This window comes from Pseudopipra pipra, chromosome Z (genome assembly GCF_036250125.1).
Source record: "Pseudopipra pipra isolate bDixPip1 chromosome Z, bDixPip1.hap1, whole genome shotgun sequence".
NCBI classification, from domain to species: domain Eukaryota; kingdom Metazoa; phylum Chordata; class Aves; order Passeriformes; family Pipridae; genus Pseudopipra; species Pseudopipra pipra.
In genome coordinates this window covers 1,397,947-1,419,389 of record NC_087581.1, presented here as the reverse complement: position 1 = coordinate 1,419,389, position 21,443 = coordinate 1,397,947, and the positions used below count along the sequence as shown (strand labels likewise).

Here is a 21,443-nt window from a genome sequence, read left to right as displayed (position 1 = left end):
AATGTCCATCTAGCCAAACAGAGCTCCATCTCCCAGGAAAAGTGGACTCTTATGAAAGGAATACAATACACAAATGCTAGTTCAAGTGTACAAAAAGCTCAGGGTATCACATACATTGTTCAGTTTTAAATTATATTTTCGAGGTAATAGTGAAGTAGAAAGTCTCAAGATATTACACACAATCCCAAAGGATGTGCTGTAATGGTTAAATACTGACAGCAGACAGTTCAGCAAAGCTCATTAAGTTAAGGTTGATTAGGAAAGGCTGTGCAGCAAAATGCATGACAGACCCACTATTTAGGATATCTTGTGCTTTCTGTTCCCACCTCTGCCTATAATGACTTTGCTAGAGGTCTTATTTTTAAAAGGGAGAGGAAAATGGCATTTGCTACTGCAATCAGTAACAAACTGCAGGCTGCAAAAAACCTTTCAAAACACAATGAAGTAACTAAGACTTGAATCAGTATCATCCTTGCACCAAACACCAAACAACAAATCAGCATCCATGTGTGTTTAATCAGTGACAAAGTTTTTCTTTGTTACAATGCCTCCTTCCAAAAATTTTATTCTCAACAGTTAAAACAGGTATAAACATAAAACCAAGTGCCCTTCCAAACGATGATGACTTGAAAACTACAGTGCAACCTCCTGAACCAAAATAAATTAAATGCAGACAAGTCTAGATTTTCATTAGTCTCAGGATTGGAACTGGTGTGGTCCTTATCAGAACAAAAAGGGTTTCATTTAGAAGAAATCAATCTGATTTTTAACACATTCAAATATTTTAATATTCTCAAGTGTGCTGCCAGATGCACTGTAAATACCATGCATTACTGTGAAGTGTAAAAAGAAGTTTCTGGGTGCCAGAGAGTGCAGTTATTTACTCAAAGTCAACAGCAAACTGGAATCACAATTTCCAGGATCACTATCCATAGAACTGCAGCACCTCTTGATACAAAAATGTTTTTGAAAGTGAAGGTTATGCAAACTCACTGTTTTTATTTCCTCTCACCTGATTTGAGTATTTGAACCCCTAACATCTCAAATTATAGGTCAGGAAGAGACATATTGCTCGAGTAACATGCTCCTTGAAAATCATGGAAGTCCATTCTAATTACGTTTTGTTTCTGTGAGTTACCTGACTTTTTGCCCACTCCTGAGGAAGTCTGCCAGTGTAAATGATGATAATTAGATCAGGCCAGAGGTTACACTCTGATCTGATTCCACTGCAAATTCATCTCAGCCAGAAGCATGGCTGTGCTGGGAGCGGCGCCCGCTCCCTCTCCAAACCAGGGATGCTGTGAAATCCACCACCCATGCTCATCCCAAGCAAAGAAAGGAAGACAGACATATACATAAAAAAATTATCAGAGCTTTAGCCACCAGCAAAAAAAAAAAAAAAGGGTAATTTCATGACACACTACAATATGTCCTGGGACACTCTGCAGAGAGGAAACAAACTTTGGAGTCCATCATACTTTTTCTCCATTTCAGTCATTCATTCCTTTAATTTTTATGATAAGCCATACAAGTGTAATAGCAAATTTGAGGAAATGTTATAAAATTATTTTCTGTTTTGATAAGAATCAGCATTAAAAAAATAAGCAAAGAGATTATTGTAATGCACTAAGTAAATTTTTTTTGGGAAAAAATCTGCTTTCAATATCCTTACATAACTCTGAAAGAAAAAAACAAACAGAAAGCTGAATTCATGCAGTCAGAGTTAGTGAGCTATTCTCATTTTCTCCCCATTCAAAACCCAGACAGGGCACATCTAACTGCAGAAAAATTCCAATCAACCTGTAGAATCTGTTCAAATTAAATCTGCTCTGACATAAACACAACCAGGGTCCTGATATCTGGGGTAGCCCCTCAGCTACAGTCACCCTTAATTTATCAGCACAAGGATAAAGCTTCAGAGCAAAATTATTTTCTCCACCAAGGGTCAGATGTATGGTTTTCTGAAACTCAAGCATTTCTAAAGGGTCACAAGAACCACCAGGAACCTCTTTTAACTTCAAAGAAAATATACTGTTTATTTATATTTAGAGACTATAGAATAGGGGGTCTTGTTCTTGATTTTTTTTTCTTTTTTTATTCAAAGCTATCGGTCATACAGAATGCCTTTACATGGAATTTATGCTGATCTTCAACTTCCTCTTAAAACTGATTGCAGATAAGGAGGAAACTAGAAATAATGAACTCATGTATCAATTACATGTCAAAATTATTTAGCCATTCATTTCAGAAAACCAGAACAACTGCATGTTGTTTTGAGCTTCTGAGGTTTGGTTTTTTTTCCTCCCCTTCTCAAGTGTCATATAAAACAAACTCAGATAAAGCTCACGTTCTGGGTAAATGGACTTCATAGAGCAGTGTACCAAAGCATACACAGGTTTTTTCTTTTTCTGCTTCTAGATTTTCTCTTTCAGAGATTCAACAGTTATTCTCAATTTTTTCCTCTTTCTCACCTTTCCACTGGAGGATATATTCGCATATGAGGTGGGAAAGAGATCAGATATTATTCTTTTGTCCCTCAAGATGTTCGTCTCTCACGAGGAAAGAATCTGGCACAGACTGAACTCTAGAAGTGACGGCAATCATCTCTCTCTTTGGGTTCTCTCCTTACTGCAGGTAGCTGTCCTTGTACTGCATATTTTACTCAGTGACACAAAACAAGTGCCTGTTCCTTGAACCAGATGGAACAGGTCCAGGTTCTTGCACATGACACCCACATTAAAACTGATTTCTGGCAACAAACCTTACATACAAACATTTACTCTCTAAAGAAAAGACATGTCATATATATCTGAGATTATCTTAAATTATGGGTTCTTCACAGAATGCCAACTTGAGCTCCAAAATACAATATTCCCCCGTACTGCCACAATAAACTTGTGCATGTATTTAACACGTGTTCAGTATCTACATTTCAGTGAGAAACTGATACATCAACGAACTCCTTCCAAAAGCAAATGATGCCAGATCATTTCAACGAACACTTTTAAATTAAGCAACCACATGCAGTTTGAATTGTAGTAATCTTTAGATAATAACTCATTAAATCAAAAGACAAAAATTAGAATAATAGAATCACAGAGTGGTTTGGGTTGGAAGGGACCTTAAAGCTCATCCAGGTCCACCCCCTGCCTTGGGCAGGGACACCTTCCACTAGTCCAAGTTGCTCCAAGCCCCATCCAACCTTAACCTAACTACTGTTTCCAAATGGAACAGAACAAGAACTACAGTCCTGTTAAAACCTCAGCTCCCCAGTACCCTTGGCATCTGCTTTTTCCATTCAAAACCATGTGGATGACCTTCTATCAGCATCACCTACCAAGAACTTCCACAATCTCCCTATGTGTCACCATGCTGCTGCTGCTGGCTTCTCTCCAAGGCCAAGCACGGCTCACAAGTGCTTTCTGTGCTCCCAATCATTCAAGCTTTGTTCCCTGCCTGCGAGAGAGAGGTCTGTGACAGAGGAACCAAAGTGAAGCACAGAGGCACCATAGAGGAAAATCTCAGCTAGGAACTCCAATTAACACTCTGAAGGCACATGCTGTTGTAAACACTTTAATTACTCAGTGAAATGCAGCTATTTCTATATCAGCACAGAGAGGCTGAGACCTCGTAAATGATTTCACACCTACAGAGCAAACAGCCTGAACAGTCAGAAACCAAACTCCGAATTTCAACTCCCACCCCTAGACCAAGCCCCCTCCCTGTTCAAATATTTTGTTGAACTTTCACCCAGCCAGAGCTGTCTACTCCGAGTATTAAAAGGTTAAAAGGTAACCCATTTTCTAATTTAGGAGAGTTGCCAAAAGGGCTGATTCATACAAAAACTCTCAAATCATACAGGAACCAGGTTTCATTTCCCTACTTCCTGAGGGCCCATCAGAAAGGTGAAAGAGGAGTCACCACAGAGAATAGGATCAGTTTTGGAAACTGAAAAGCAAGTCGAGTATCTGGTTATCAGTCTCAGGATACAAGTACAACAACTCAAAGAGAACATAATCTTTCCTCTTGGAGTCACTCCTAATTTTACACTCACTGATGGCACATAGGCACCGTGGCAGCTGATAATGCACTACACTCATTACAGCTGACTCCAAACATTTGGGAGCTGTCCCAAAGGGGCACTCAACAAACACTGACTGGAAGCAGAAAGTACCTCTGACACTTCCTACTGCATCTCCCCACACTGGGTGTTCTGGACTGGGAGAAGAATGAGAGTGAGGAAACAAAACCTCCCAGAATGGTTTGGGTTTGAAGGGACCTTAGAGATCATCAGGTTCCACCCCCTGCCATGGGCAGGGACACCTTCCACTAGACATGGTTGCTCCAAGCCCCATCCAACCTGGACTTCAACACTTCCAGGGATCCAGGGGCAGACACAGCTTCTCTGGGTAACCTGGGCCAGGGCCTCGCCACCCTCACAGACAGCAGTTCCTTCCCAATATCCCATCTATCCCTGCCCTCTGACAGTGGGAAGCCATTCCCTTTGTCCTGTCCCTCCAGCCCTTGTTCCAAGTCCCTCTCCAGCTCTCCTGGAGCCCCTTTAGGCACTGGAAGGGGCTCTCAGCTCTCCCTGGATCCTTCTCTCCTCCAGGTGAACCCCCCCAGCTCTCCCAGCCTGGCTCCAGAGCAGAGGGGCTCCAGCTCTCTGATCATCAAAAGTATGGAAACACTCTAAAGGCAGTACCTAAAGGATTAATATAACAGTTGGATTCAAGAGCCTTTATTCCCAGACCTGTTCCTAAACCACCTGAGACTACGTGACTTTGTCCATTTTCACCTCATCAGCATTCAGTTCTTCCCTCTACAGATTAAAAATACTAAAAAAAGTTTTGGACTCTTGAACATTGCACAGAGAATCCATATTCTTCTGTATCTACTTTTCATATCAACAAGTCTTGTTAGCTATATCCACTAAATCTAATCAAAAGAAATTACTTTCCAAACACCAGAACACAGAAGAGCAGTCCAAATTCCCATAAAAATGGACAGCTGCAGTGACTCCCAGGTGTAGCTTCCAACCCACAGGGAAGAGGCAGCCACAGAGAAGAAGATGACACAGGTGATCAAAAAGCTACAGGCTTCTGGACAGAGCCAGACCACAGGAATCATGTCCTGCACCATCCAGGCAGCCTAAGTGAAAGGCAGACCTGCTCCACAGTCTCTCCGTGCCTTTGCTGCTGAGACCCTGCAGCCAGGGTTTTTCAAGATCATCTTTTACAAAAAAAGTGCTGAAAACCATAGCAGAAAGCAGATTATTAGGAATTTGAATACACAGCACAACGTATGATGGACTGTACAGACCTCTGATAGTATGCTCTGCGGTTAGAAAGTTTGTTGCAAGTTGAACACTGGTTAAAACTTGTGTAGTGAAAAGACTGGTCATGGAGAAACAGTGATCGAAGTCTAAAATAAAAACTAAATTAGAACAGAACAAAGAATATGTGATACAGATAAAAGCTTTCCTTTTCAGGACCTTCAGACACTCAAGACACCACACATCTGCCATCACAAATGAGGATATGAGTAAGAAAGAAAATCTTCCAAATACATAAATATGTTCTATTTGCTCCACCCCAAGGTGCAGCAGCAAATGAAACTCCCTTTATACGAATCAGACTCCTCCTAAACAGAGCACAATAGTCTCAAACGTTGAGGCTCTTCAAAGTGAAGCAACACAAATCTCTCTGAGTTTGAGTATTTTCGCTACTTTCCACCTCAGTTTTAGCAGATGGAAGTTTGCCTTTGGCCATTAGACAAAGTCACCAAAAATGCAAAAGGCAAATAGCTTTTCAAACAATGGAGCCTCCACAATCTCGGTAAAAGTTCCCTGAACAGACCTCCTTTAAAAAGCAGCATTCTGACCTATTCTTTCGAAAATAACAGAAAAAGCATTCAAATATGACACTCCTGAAGTAGGACAAAAACAGTTCTTATCCTTTTCTCTGCTCACAACTAGCAAGGAAAAAGGGCTGAACATTTCCCTATGTCTGCAAGCGGCACCGTTTCTATGCTGCAGCGATTCTGTAGAGCTTTTTAATCAATTATATTGCCCTTCTTCCCTCCTACGTTCGACTTTCAAGTTCCCACGAAACACAGCAAGCATCCTTAAATGAGTCAAAACATTAACATTTAAGCTTGCAAACAACTAAGACCGCCACCTAAAACAGCTGTAAATACAGAAAATACTGGAATGTAATAGAAATAAAACTAACTTGTACTGGCACCACAGGGTGCTACTAAGGAGTGATGTAACTAGATCACAGTATTTCATTTTTCCCCCCATATGCATTTATAGTTTTTAATGAAGTGAAAATGCACTGATAACAACCAGATGTTCAGCTATGGATACCAGCTCTTAACAAGCTGCTGAAAGAAGCTTTTATAATTCAAAGCTTTGGGAGCTCTATCCTGCAACAAAACGTTAGCAACAGTTTCTACATAAAAGTCATACAATTAAATTAAATACTAATGTTGCATCTTTTTGCCGACTATGCAGTTTTAATCATTAGTGTACACTCTTGAGTGCTAAGATTAACAAAACCAAAGAAAAAGCAGAGTATCCATAACATTCCCAAGGGAATCATAAATCAAACATCGACACACGGTAACACAAATGTTATAAGGGACTGTATAAGTCTAATTCTTGAAAAGCAATAATGCTGTATTTTCTATAAAATTAAACCTGAAACCTTGTTCCCTGGCATTCTGTACAAAGCTGCACAGCCTGTTTTTCAAAAAGGTAATTCAAGATCTTTTTAATACCTCTCAGACACAGCACTAAAATGCTGCACAGTCCCAGAGTCCCTTCTGCAACCTATTTCTGCCTTAAAGCATATTTGCCTTTTCCAGTACAAGCTAACTTTGAGAAATACTTTAATTCATTGCAGAAAACTGAGACACTCCTAAATGTGCTCTGCTATACATCTCTGCAGCCTTTCCCAACAAAAACCAATTACGTTTCATAATAAGGGATACAGAGAGGTGGGTTACACATTTGCCATTTATCTAGTTCCCCATCCCCCACCTTCCTTATTAGCTCTGAGCTAGGCCGCCCACCTGCAATTTCCAAGTACGTCCGTAGGTTGTTTTGTACTCAGAAATGAGCTTATTCTGCCAGGGCAGCTACTAGAGCAAGCTGAGAGGTGAGCAAGCTCTGCCCATGCTTGGGAAGGACTTGAGCCTTCATGAATTCAGTGTCCCTGCCAAGCCCAAACTCTTACACTTAGAATCCTGGAATGGTTTGGGTTGGGAGGAAACTTAAAGCAGGGACACCTTCCATTAGAACAGGTTACTCCAAATCCCATCCAACCTGGCCTTGGACACTTCCAGGGATCCAGGGGCAGACACGGTTGCTCTGGGAAACCTGTGCCAGGGCCTCCCCACCCTCACAGACAGCAATTCCTTCCCAATATCCCATCTAACCCTGCCCTCTGACAGTGGGAAGCCATTCCCCCTTGTCCTGTCCCTCCAGCCCTTGTCCCAAGTCCCTCTCCAGCTCTCCTGGAGCCCCTTTAGGCCCTGGAAGGGGCTCCAAGGTCTCCCTGGATCCTTCCCTTCTCCAGCTGAGTCCCCCCAGCTCTCCCAGCCTGGCTCCAGAGCAGAGGGGCTCCAGCCCTCAGAGCATCTCTGTGGCCTCCTCTGGACTCTCTCCAGCAGCTCCACATCCCTGTGCTATTGTTCCCCAGGGCTGGAGGCAGCTCTGCAGGGGGGTCTCACCTGAGGGTGCAGAGGGGCAGAATCCCCCCCTGCCCTGCTGCCCATGCTGTGGGATCAGCCCAGGGCACAGGGGGTTGGTTTCAGGGCTGGGCCATGTCCAGCCTCTCCCCCACCAGCCCCCAGGACCTTCTCCCCAGGGCCGCCGTCCCTGGAAAATACCACACACGGGTATCCCAAGCACCTGATGTGACACTCAGAAAACCCATCCAAAAGCAAGGAGTGCTGTTGCACAGGTACCTCTCCTCCTGCATTCTGGGGACGGAGATGTGTCTTCCCTGCTTCAGAAATAAAGTTTCAGTGAAGGACAAAAACAGAAGCTTAAACTGGGGTGCAGAGAAGCAATATATTAAGACAGCAGCTGCCAGCTGTATCCACTCCTTCACCAAACTGGATCTACAGAGCCCAAGGGACACACTAATTGTGACAATCCTGTTAAGGCTATTGAATGCTCCTAACAAAATCTTTGCTATTCTGAATGACACTTCAAAGACAGGCTCAGCATAGAGATTGTAATGGTCAGCCACAACAAAAATTCATCTTTAATAGCAGCTTTACAGACACACGCTCTGTTACAGTGCCACTGTAAGCTCCCAGAGCTGCCTGTCCTCTAGTAGGTGATCCTAAGTCTGACACAGAAATTATTACAAGTTTGAATATTTCATGTATTCCACTCAGTCTATTCCTTCCCCAAATTCACATACTAGGCTTGTAATTCTCTCGATTTATTCCAGCTGAAGACAGAAATTATCTATCCCCTTGACACAAAGTTGGAAAAGAATCTACAGTGATTCAGGGAGAGCGAGGTAAGCAAAAGGTAAACTCACTACTAAAACAATCCTGACCATTTTCCTGAAAAAAATCAGTATTGCAGTAATATCTTAAAACATCTTTATGAAGAAGAAGTTTGGATTGTCTATTAGAGAAACAAAGGTTTTCCCATATCTCCTTTCCCCTACCCTGCCTCCCCTTTGATGATATGGGAATAAAATTTTTAGTTAAGGCCATATCACATTGTTAAACATATTCTAATGGTAAACAAGGCAATAATACACACTTTTTAAAGTGTTAGTATCTTATTAATAATTCAGCAGCATGCTACTTCAGGAAAAAATTAGCTAAGAAAACAAAACAAAACAAAAATCTTCCACGTCTGTCTCTTACGAAAAGTTTTTGATATAGATGAATACTAAAGATTATGGACAGGCTTTATAACTTTTTTTCTTTAATAAGCCATTATTATCACTAGATTATACAGCAAACCAAGTGCTTTCAACAGCTGCTTCCACTCCCAGCAACTTCATTCACACAGGAACAGAGATGCTGGCAGGTTCAGCTGCTGAAAGGGGGTGAAGAACAATCACGCCAGTAAATCTTCTTCTGCCAGAAAAGGCAGAATAAATGATATTGGGCTCCACGCACACATTGGTACTTCCAAGAAAGACAAATAAAACCCTGAAGGATTTATGAACTTGCCCGTGTATCGCAGTCCTTTCAGCCCTTTGTACTTCCTCTAATCTGCTCCGAACAAAGAGTGTATCTGTTCCAGGAAGTCCTGACAAGCTCTGCAGAACGACACTGAATCATACCACTAACTCATTACACACTACCTACACAAAACCCTCCTGTGATGTTGACAGAGCCGTATTTAATGAGAGGAATGTTTCAAAAAGCACTGCATCTTTGTCAGTTCTCCAGCCAAAAGAACAATTCCAAGTACAAAATCAGCAGAGATTGTAACACATAATCTGAAACTCTTTCAGAGCTGAGAATCTTCAACTGAGGCACTGCATTTTAAGGCACAGACTATATTGCAATTTAACACTAAAGACACTGCTAACACTATCTTTAGTAAAGTTTATCTTGGGGAAAAAAGAGGTGAAAATTCATCAGAACAGGTATGGAAGAACAAAGTAAGGTCCCCTGCATATAACACTGAAGTATGGTTTATGTCACATATCCCAGAGAGATGTGGAATCAACATCTCTCAAACACAGCAGATGCCTGAAAAAAAGAGCCATGTAAACAAATCTGCAGATCTACAGAAACATTCCACTTACTCATTTCTCTTCCTCAGACATCAATTTGCTGGTATTTCAGAAATTAGTGACATGATTTCTGAAACGAGTGACATGATTTATTTTTGCCGTTTAAAACCCCACTCAACTGCAGAGGAACTTTAGTTTTCACCTCTCTGCATCCCCCAGAGATGAAGTGACACCTCCAATGTACCATCAGCACAACCCCTTCCACCAGTAGCTGGCTGTGTCCAGAGGTACCTGAAACAAATGTCAAAACTCCTCCACAACTATATGGAATAACTTCTGCTGATGGTGTGAAGTGTGTGTGAGATGCTCACCATGTAGTTCTGCCAACAGAACACTCAGGGCTGGCACTGACAGCAGGGTATCATTATCAGTACAGCACCATCATGTGGAACATTCACATGCAAGTATTTAAACACTATAAACCCATCACTACAAGTATATTGTCTCAAATGATCAGTTTATACAAGAAGGCTGAAAAAAAAGAAGCCAACTTACAAGAGTGGAATTTCAACAATAAGCTGGATGAGGCAACACAGCAACTCTTCTATGAGGTCTTCACACTCTGCTCCTGAAAACAATCACATCAAAAGATTTCTTGATTTTCAAATACCAAAAGAAAACAAAGCTTTAAGAACACAGATTCACATAGTCAATATTTAAATCAAGGAACAAACACTACAAGAGAAGTTCCACCTGTTAAAGGAGATGAGATTTTTCATCCTGAAATAGGATGGGATTATCACCAGAGAAAATGGTGATGTCTTCACTTTTTTACATAAAACAAACAACTAATAACACGTGCATGAATTAAATGAGATGGTGGTACTGTAGGAATATGCTAATATTTAGCACATCAAGCCTTACTTTACTACTTGCATAAGGTCATATTGAACAGTGCTATTACTAACAGTTGAACTAATCACTACTGACTTCTCACTGGTCCACAGTCAAATCTCTCAAAATTCCCATCACTTCACACATTTTCCTCCCCCCTTTTGCTAAATCAAGTGGAGAATAATCAGAGACAGATAGAAAACACTTTCACTTGTCTAACATACACTGAATATTCCAAATTGTGACCTGCCAAAAGAATGCAGCTACAGAGCACATCACTGCTGCTCTCGAGTAATGTACATACAGTTTTTTTCATTAATATATCTTTACTTATTGAAGAGGTTTTACACATATCAATGACAAGTAAGTGCATTTTAAGGGAACAGAAATTATTCTCTAGTCATACACAATGCGGCAAAATGCATTAAATGATTCAAAATTATTTTAAAACATTCAGCTGTTCTAAGCAATAAAACTGGTGGTATTTTACATCAGCACTGCAATTTGTAAAAGCAACAGGAAAAAAAAAAAGACTTGTAAGACTCACTGAGGAAAAAGCTTATTAAACCATCTGAAGTTTTCATATAATACTAAAAAAAAACCAGAAGATAAATCTCTTGGTTCATCAGGATTTTTTCTGCTTTCAAAAATAAAATTATGAAGAGAAACTTACAGCACCATAAAGAAGTGGAGGAGTTTATGGTGGTGAATGGCTTAAGAGCAGGCACAGTTTATCCCCTGCATTACAGCACTGCAGCAAAATAATTACCCAAATGCCTGTTTATTTTGTATTTTCCAATAAATAAGTCTTGCCATAAACACAACATTATAGTCAGGTTACAACAGTTTTACTCTGTTTAACCCAAGTTTGTTCTTGAGCCCAGGACTCAATTTTAAGAAGCACACCGGGGGGAATATTCACAACAAAGCAAAATTATTTCTTTCCACAACTGATTTATTAAAAACACATTAAAAATTGTCACCTAGTGAACTGCACATTCTAAAGGAAATCAGTTTTTTATCACGGAAACGTGGTTTCCTTTATATAGAATCCCTCATGAGTAACACAATGTAGCTCCTGTTAGTAAAAACCGAGAACTGCTCGGAGTATTTAACCTTGGACAGAAACCACAGCCAATAATGGAGCCCAGATAATGTATTCTAAAGTAACTTGAATGTGACATTTTCCTGAGGCTTTCTGAATCTAGAAAATGCTTATAAAGCAAAACTTCTGCTAGTTCCCAGCAGGTACCTAATTTTTTCTCTTGACAACAGAGGAAAGGGAATTGAGAAAAAAGGATGAAAAAAGCAAAGTGAACGAGTTTTTAAGATATTGTTTCTTCCACCATACTACGCACACAACTCATCTGAAGAGAGAATAATGTTATTTGAACACAAAAAAAGGCTTTTCCCCCAAGACTATATTCAAAATGAAGGAAGAAAATATTGGGTTAGCACAGTCACATAGAATAGATGATGTCTGGGTTTTTTGTTTGTTTTTTTTTTTAAACAGCTTAATTGCTGTAATCAATGTCATTCAGCTACAATAATTAATGTGTCCTTTTCCCCATTGGGGCACAGCATTCTTGTTTAATTTTCATCTTGCCAAGACAATGAGGAGGATACAAGCCAAATCTATAACGTGAGAGAGAGCCATAAACATGGAACACTCTGTGTTTTGACAAACAATGCCTCTTTCAATAGCAGGATAAAGACAATACACACAAGACTCATTCACATTAATAGATCACATACTTGGATCAAAGACACGTGTAAAGCCTTGGGGGAAATAAGTAAAGGGTGAACCTGTCCAGATAAGATTAGAGCAGACTCACAGAGAGAGGAATCATAGGTGCATCTTCCAAACTCCACTGCAGAACTGCAAACACACTCAGGCTTTAAAATGTTCTGTTATGCCAAAGTACCATTTTTACATCAGCTATGTTTAAGTCCTCAAACACATGGATTACTTAAATTCACAGGTAATTTGCTAGATTTTTACTTTTCGGTGGCGTTTGTTTGGTTTGGTTTATATATTTTTATATATATAAATATATATATTATATATAATTTTATTTTTTTTTATACACACACACACAAACACACACTTTTCCAAAGCTACACACCTTTCAGACACTGGATTAGCACACAATGCACAGGCAAAATGGCTTATCCAGAAGAAACTGTACATGCCAGGAGGTTCCACTTCTAGCAAAACCAGCTTCATCCTTGGCCATGACACAGAGTCCAACATCACAACAGTCTTTCTTCTCAAGAACCAAACCACTACATTGCCAAGACCTGATCTGAGCTGCTGTAGCAGCTGGATGTGCCTAATATAAATAAGATATTCAGGCATAGCAAGGTATATCCTCACCTTAGATGCCACTTGTTTTTCTGCCCTGTTGCTCATACAGATAGGACAGAACCTGGACACAATTAATGAGATAAATCATTTGTTGCAGAACAGAATTAAGGCTTCCTTGGGTTTTGTGGTTTGATCTTCAGCTCTGAGGACTCTCAGGAACTCCCAACTTCCATTTAAGAGTCCTAATAATAAGTACATAAATTAATTGCCATCCCTCATTTCCTTTATGTGACAGCTGAACACTCACAAAATCATTTAAGGGTTGCAGTAAATGTGTTGTTATTTATTCCCTCCTCTAAGTCCTCTTACTTGCTTTAATACACCAGTAACAGCCCACAGCAGCCTTGTGATAAAACAACTTCTTCACAGAGAGTGGATAAAGCTTCCTATTACAGCTCAGGGAATAGGTTAAATGAATTGGTGGTCTGATTCAGGATATAATACCCAGCATGTGCTCTCTTACACCTCTGAATCACAACACAGCTAAAGACTGTGCAGCAACAATGGGATGCAGACAGTGGAAAGATGAATGATTTGCGTTGGTGAGACTAACTCCAGCTTCAGATCAACAGATGCCAAGTCCAGTTTGGGATTTATTATTATCAGGATTTTTTGGCTGAATCTTAAAAGAATATGGTTTAAGTCTCTGTAAGAATTTTCCTGCAATCAAAATTATGCAATATCCTCCAAAATTATAAGCAAATTCCCAATTATGGATGAAGATGCAAAGGCTGTACTTCCTGGGCTAAAGGATCACGTGAAAACTGTCAAAAGGAAGAAATTTCTACTCATGGTATGACTCTTCTGAAGTAAATCAAAAAACAGTGCTGCTAGTGGGGACTAAACCCTGTGCAATTTCTTCACTACAATTTTGTAATGGTCAGCTACAACATATCCATGCACTCAAACATCGAAAAAACCCACATTTTATGACACAAAACACAATTGCACAGCTTTCTTCTGAGTTTAAAACACAGTCTAGCAGGGAAAAGCACAAACAGGACATTCAGAAAAAGGCAAAGCATATGAACTGCAAAATCCGGGAGGAGATCAAATATCCCAAGCAGGTGCTGATGCTCTGACTGCAGCGTGAGCATCCCAAGGTGCTCTGAGCTCCCAGGTGCTGTATTTAAACTCAGGGAACACAGCACTGAATATATTATCCAACTAGAAGGATAAAAATGTGATGCTCACAGTTTAAGCAGGCAAACAAACACCACCACAGTGTGATTTCCAAAGGAGTTTTGATGATCCTGAGAAGAACAGTTACCTTTTCTCAGAAAGAGAGACTGAACAAAACATGAAAACGCATCACAGGAAAGAGAGGTTGTTTGTGTTGTTGGGTGGTTGTGCTGTTCTTTTCAGTAACTACTCACCAGGCATTAAGGAAATAAGGAAATTTCAAAATTCAGACACTGTAATAAAGCTTTTATCTATATGGACATTTTATTTATATTATCTAGTAGATATAATAATGTCTTTTATAAGGCTTGTTTTACCATACCATGCTTGCAATCGAAGAATTATAAATAACATCAAGCTCCAGTGAACAAAAAAACAGCAAGGATGACTAAGAACGCAATTTTTAAAAAGCATGTTTGCCAAATACAGTAAAACCTCAGTAAAACTACTTATAAATCTACGTCAACTTCACAATAACAGGCATGGTCTAGTTTCCAAAGAGTAAAAAATAAAACTTAAAAAAAGCTACACTTGACTTCATTATAGGAAGGTAGTCACCTTATTCCCACACTCTACAGATATTTTGAAAAACCAGTGTGAAAATTTTTAGGAGCCAAACCCAGTGGCTGTGTAAACTCATCCCATTAGGAACCTCAATACCCTGAGGAAGGACGCAAGAACCATCCCCAGCTGGAAACACGAGGAGGAGCTGAGGAGCGGCTCATTTCCTGCCTCCCCAGCAGACCACACACAATTACCTTCCTAATCAACAACATCCCATGAACAATCTGCTCGGAGATAATTGCTAAGTACATTTGCCACCAATATGCACAAAATTATCGCTAATAAATGTCACTGTGAATTACAGTCAAGTGCTACTAGACACAGTATAAACACGGATCTACCCCAGTGACAAGAATCACTTTCCATACCACGCTGCGAGGAACTCCCAGAGCAAGGAATAAAGATCACAGGGGTTCAACCTAACAAAAGTATCAGCTTTTCCACCCATCCCACTGGGTTATGCTGTACACTGCAACAAGAGGTGGGCCATTTTTTCAGTCCAGGAACTAACCCACAGCAGTCTGCAGGGATAGCTTATTACAAGCAGGTTTTCCTTTCTAATGCATCAGCGAGCTGACTTCATTCCTGGAGATCACTCATCACAGTTTAAATACATTAAACCATTTCAACATGTAGCACTTAATCTTTTGGCACCAGAATTCTGATTTCCCCAGAGCAGTGGCGGGCGCCAAGGAGTTAAACAGACTTTAACGAGCAGTTTTCACTGCTCAGTGAGCAAGCAGCGATTCAGGGTCCTCAACACGCATCCCCCTTGCAGGAAACCCACAGTGAGATCCTTCTGGTTGTCCTCCCACAATCCACTCACACTGTATCAGCATTCTGAGACGTTCTTGCCTTTATGGGGTAAACAACATGCATTTGCAAACTGAACAGCGCCTGGCCCTGGCAGTGCTGGGTTAGCGGCTGGACTCGATGACCGCAGAGGGCTTTTCCAACCTGCATGATTCCAGGACTCACAACAAAGAGAAGGAAACCAAGGCTCCCACGCCAGCGTTATCCATCATGTGCTTTGCAACTCTGTAAGAGCATCCTGATACAGCGCTACGCAAAGGTTTGTGGCAGACAGCGTTAACACTGTCTTTTTGCTGCAATCTAACTGATTTTGAATGCATTCATATCATACTTCTTCAAAAAGAAAGAACAGGAAAAAAACAGCTGGATTACTTGAGCTTCTTCCCTGCCATCTTCCATCTTGTGTAATACATGCTCCATTTCCTGGAGATGCACCCATTTTTGAACGTTCTGCCTAAAATTCTTCGGCTTTTCTTGTACTCTTATACAAACTCTTGCCCAGCAGCTGCCTTTTCAATGGATCAAGTCTAACCACAGTACTGTTACCTTCCCTCACTAGATTCCTAAAAGTTGCATTAACTCCACTCCGTGGCTGCTGTTGTTTTATGAAAAATATGTGAAAAGAAGCATTAATTTCAACACTGCTGTTCCAACATTAGTATACAGTCAGCTTCACCCTAGTTCTGTCCTGTTCCTCTGAAGAGGAGCGTTAACACCTTTCAAACTGTGTGAAAATGACAAGTAGGTCTGCAGCATCATTTCTGAACAACTGTTTAAAAATTCCCAAATTAATCCAAACCTCTAGTGCTTAATTCCTAGTTTTAAAGCAAAGTTTGGGATTCTTAGTCCAAACAAAACACAGAATCACAGAATTAATTAGACCCTAAAAGGTCAAAGGCAAAAGACCCTTAAAGTAAGTCCAACCATTAACGTGACTCTACCAAGTCCAGCACTAAACCATTTCCCTGAGTGCCACACCTACAAACATGAGAACATTTTATTTTCTCATGGGATGTTTGTTTCACTAGTACTAGTGGGTACCTACCATATGAGCCTGGTCCGGCTTTCTCTTCGTAAGTAAGGTGAAGTTGGAGCTCCTCTTCTGACATTCGACTGATGAATACCTTCAGCAGACAGCAAATAATGAACAGTGCATTGTGAGCCTGCCAGATAAAGAGGTGGCTAGAAAAGAAGCAGAAACAAACAAGAATCAGTAACGCTTCACCAGCAAGCATACATCAAAAACCACAAGAAAATAAGTGCCAAAGTAGACAAAGCCCCTGGAGCTGAAGCAAGGAAAATCCAAACTGCTCAAGCAAGGAGTTCAATTGAAAACTGAAAACACAATGGAAATGTATTTAAAAGTAGTACAGAAAATACAACCTTATTCCCAACGACATTTATAGTTACAAACACCAGAGTTGACAGAAGTATTAGTCTTTGATGGTTCAGCAAACATCTGAAGGTTTCTAGACACTATGGACTCAAGGCACCCAGACACTGGAAAAGTTCCAACACATTTGAGATCTGAAAGCTTCTCTGGCTCCATGAACCTTATCCCTTCTCCCAGTCAAATAACCTTCAGGTAACCATAGGCATTCATGGACTTCATAAGCACCACACAGCTTTCCTATGCAACTCACACAAATATCTGCCAGGTTTTATGCCTGGAAGGGGAATATAGCTTCATTACATTTTCTTGAGTCCCAATAAGTAACTGCTTGGAAGGCCATGCAACAGCACAGAGTCAACTACCACTTTCAAGGTATCTTTGGATTAAAGCAGCAAAAGCTCTCCAGGCAGGAGCAACTTCTTTCTCCAGATACAAGCAAAAAAACTGATGGCAGTCCTGGGAGTAAGGGGGCACCAAAAAGGAAGTCTTGTTTTTGCAGCCTCAGATCTGATGAGAGTGGGACATTCATCTATGGGGGTCAGGGACCAACTGTGGAAAGACTCCTGCAAAAGCCCCACAGTGCTGCACAGGTAACCTCCTGGAGTTCTTTCCTACTGCTGAAAGGGGCAAGCAAAACCAGAGGCAGCTGCACAACATGACATGAAAGCAATATCTCGATACATATTTATACATATATTTATAAATATATATTTTATATATTTATATGTGCTTTTATTATTTATATATTTTAAACGTTTCCAAGATAAAATACTGGCTCATTCATTAAGCTTGAGCTAAAAAGCTCAGGTGATTTTTAAACAGCTCTAAACCAGTAGTAATCCTAACTTACACCATTTGTACACAAATATGTTCATTTAAAACACAAATATGTCTTTTTCATCAGCAACCTATCTACTATTGTACTTAATGTTCTGTGTCTGGAAAAGTACTAGACACTTGTTCTGCTTCAAACCACAATATAAGAGAATTCCAAGGTTTGGTCTGTGAGCATGTTAATGAGTAAAGTAAAAAATTCAAGGGCTAGCAACAAAAGGAACATTTAAAAAATTATGGCACACAAGCTTTTTTCTCCAGGGACTTACTTCTGACATTCTGCCGAAATTTTTAATTCTTTGGTTCTAGAAAGAAAGACTTTAATCAATGACCCAAGGTTTCCTGTCCGAGGATTCTTCTCAACTAGATAAGGAAAAATAAGATACAATTACACAGCATGTCTAAAGTGACACTATTTCATTCAAACAACATATAGAAAAAACCACAAATTTCAATGTCTTAAATATTTCTACATAAAGCACAGTATGCCTTGTTTGGCTGTACAGGTGTTGTTCTTTTAAGATTCTCCAGCACATGATTTACCACTAAATAATTGTTCTCTAAATACTATTTACCCTAGATTTAAAATAGCCCCAAGGTGGGATACTCATACTGCTTCCTTTCCAAGACTTGTCTACACCACAGCAGTCTCCTGTCAGAAAACCAGGCAGGTTTTCACAACTGCCTTTTACCTTACTGAAACACCGTTGATCACATTTATATTATTCCTTCCTTTTGTCCTCTGATCCCTTCCCCTTGCTGATCAGATTAGAGGGCAGAGGGAAGTAGGGATGGAATTGTTTTAAACCTTTCAGTCGTATCATTCTGTAAAACAGCTAATGGCTGAAGTTTCTAAAGGTTTGGGATATGCATAAACACAATCTTTACACTGCTTTAATCTCACTAGTGTAACACGTACAAATAGAATACTGAAGACATGAATGTGCACGGGGATGGTGGTCCTTAATTTTTCTGGAAAAGCACGTGGAAAAAAACCTGTCACAATTTCTCACCTAAAGACTTGCAGACTGAGATTGTGGCTTCTTCCAAGAGCTTTAAGTCAGCGCTACGGAAGAAAGAAAAGAAAAATGGTTACACAAGCAGCTGGGTTCCTGCACTGGAAGTGAAAATTCATTACAAAACAGTCATAAAATACTTCTATGAAGCACTTAATTTCAGCAATCCATTAGCTGGCAGAGGTCAGCCTGTTAAACCTGCTAAAGCAGGGTTCCCTAGAGCCAGCTGCCCAGGACCGTGTCCGAGTGGCTTTGGAGTATCTCCACAAGCTCTCTGGGCAACCCATTCCAGTGCTTGGTCACCCTAATACCAGGCACTGCAACATGTATTCGAAGTACAGCAACTATAAAGCAGGAAACTAACACTCAGAAGTGAACTGTCCAAGTGAAATGTCTCTTCTTCCAAGTAACAAGTGACAGGACAAGAGTAAATGCCCTCAAGTTGTGCCAGGGGAGGTTCACGTTGGATATTCAAGGAAAATTCCTTCATGGAAAGGGTTGTCCAGCTCTGGCACACCTGCCCAAGGCAGTGGTGGAGTCCCCATCCCTGGAAGGAATTAAAAGCCCTGTGGATGTGGCACCTGGGGACATGGGTTAGTGGTGGCCTTGGCAGTGCTGGGAGAATGCCTGGACTAGATGACCATAGAGCCCCTTTCCAATCTAAGGAATTCTGTGATCATTTGTGTTACCACTACCTTTGTGGCCCTAGTGCTGTCATACTTAGTTTGGCACCACTGAAAATACAGCAGCCTACAGAGTGAACTTGATTTTTTTTGCAAGAAATTTCATTTGAAATTATATATTTTTAAAGCATGAATTAAAAAAACCTTAATCCAATATTTAACCTCAAGCTAAGCGTTTCCTTGAATTAATGTTATTATACTAATGCAACAATCACATCAGAAACACCAAATTTTTTGTAACTTCATTAATTGCCTGTTGATAAGCCTCAGAAAACCATCATCAGAGAAGAACAATAAAGCAGTAAAGCAAAACCAGCCAACGACCACTGAAAGTAAACACCATCTGCGTCAAACACATACTTGCAACACTACAAATCTACCAGTGCAGGACAAGTGATACTCAAAAACATCCTCAACAGATGGGAAAACAAGATGAATAACCAGATATTGTCTCCAGTGCCGCACTGAGCCATACGAAGGTGTCTCAATATTAATAACTAAAGGGCACCCTGTCCCATCACCCTCGTCATTAAAATTTCTCACTTCTGTCTAGTCTGAATCTTCCCTCTCCTAGCTATTGTGAATCTACCCTCTCCTAGTTTAAAACCATCACCCCCTGTCCTATCACTGCAGGTCCTACTGCTCAGGGCTTTGGAGGAGACTGTACAGCCCCTACACAGACTGAATTAACTGTATGTAATACAGGCTGAACAATTTCAGAGCTCATGCAGCCACATCCTTGTAATGAAAGGTATGACAACCACCATCCTCAGAATAAACAGGAGAGTGGCAATGTAATAACACCTGAACAGTGCTAAGCCTATAAAGGTTGGTGGTACAGCCTCTGTTGCAGCACTACTCTCACACAAAAATATAGCAAAACTGAATACTGCAATAATTAGATTGCCAAAGTCGCTGTTCCTTCCTAAGCATTAAGTTTTCTGAAGAGTAATCTGATTTATACAAAACTATCAGAGACTAACTCTCTGTCCCACCTGCTCAACCCCATCTCAGCAACCACCTACACCTCTGCCAGCAACCTAAAAGACAGTGCTAGGGGAAAACAGCCCTCCTTCTTTCTGCTTTTAAATTTAGATTGGTAATACAATCAACCTGAGATTATCAGTGGTGCTGTGTGGGAAGCACCTAAACCCGCTCCACTGCCGAAAACCCTGTGGAGATGTGCTCTTGGAAGCTGTGGAGTTTGAGCTGTGACCAAACTCCTGAGGACTAGAAGACATTGGCAGGAACAGCAGCAAAAAGAATTATTTCAAAACCCTTCAATAGGAAATTATTCAAGATAAAGACATCAAACATATTAAGTTTTAAGATGGCTGCAAATTTCCCTGTATACCAGAGTAATTTACTGTGCAGTGAGCTGACAGCTGAGACAGCTCTTCACCTACAGCTGAATATCCTAAGACAACTTTATGCAGATTGGCTTGTCCTGATATCAAATATCAGCATTCGTTCCTCTCTTATGCTTTGAAACATAAGATTCAGAAAGAACAAACTTACACTTTGATATATACTTTAAAAACAATGGACTTGGTCTCGAAGGTGGTCTCTTGTTTCAGCACTAAAAACATGAGGAGTAATTAAAAACAAATGGTATTGAGTAAGAATACGCCACCAGCAACTACACACAACAGGTTCATGACAACACAGTTTTCTAGGTCTGTGTGACCTTGCACTGAAAAAAAAAAAACAAACAAACAAACTTCTAAATTTGCCCAGCTGGCTGCTTGTCATCAGGATTTATTCCTTCCTAAGAGCAGGGAGGGTGAATATTGCATAGGACACCAACTCAGTAGAGAATTCTTAGGTACTGAATAATCATCATCTAACACAACGTGACCCACCTCCCACTATTCAAAGATCCTGGGGACACAGTCTGAGTGGTTATTATAATTGCTTCAGGATTTAAACCATAAATGCAGACATGCAGCTTTGAATTATGGTTCATTTTCCCCT

General features: G+C 40.4%; 1 protein-coding gene across 3 annotated transcripts in view; it reads right to left on the bottom strand.

Annotated features, from left to right (window-relative positions):
- Window positions 1-21,443, bottom strand: part of DYM (dymeclin) — a 215,577-nt gene that overhangs the window by 173,453 nt on the left and 20,681 nt on the right. For all 3 annotated transcript variants that reach the window (XM_064641807.1, XM_064641809.1, XM_064641808.1), the window contains exons 3-6: window positions 18,784-18,836; window positions 18,040-18,133; window positions 16,589-16,725; window positions 10,278-10,350 (exon numbers count right to left, since the gene is read on the bottom strand). In XM_064641807.1, the coding sequence (XP_064497877.1) occupies window positions 10,278-10,350; window positions 16,589-16,725; window positions 18,040-18,133; window positions 18,784-18,836 (357 nt within the window). The remainder of the gene's footprint in view (window positions 1-10,277; window positions 10,351-16,588; window positions 16,726-18,039; window positions 18,134-18,783; window positions 18,837-21,443) is intronic.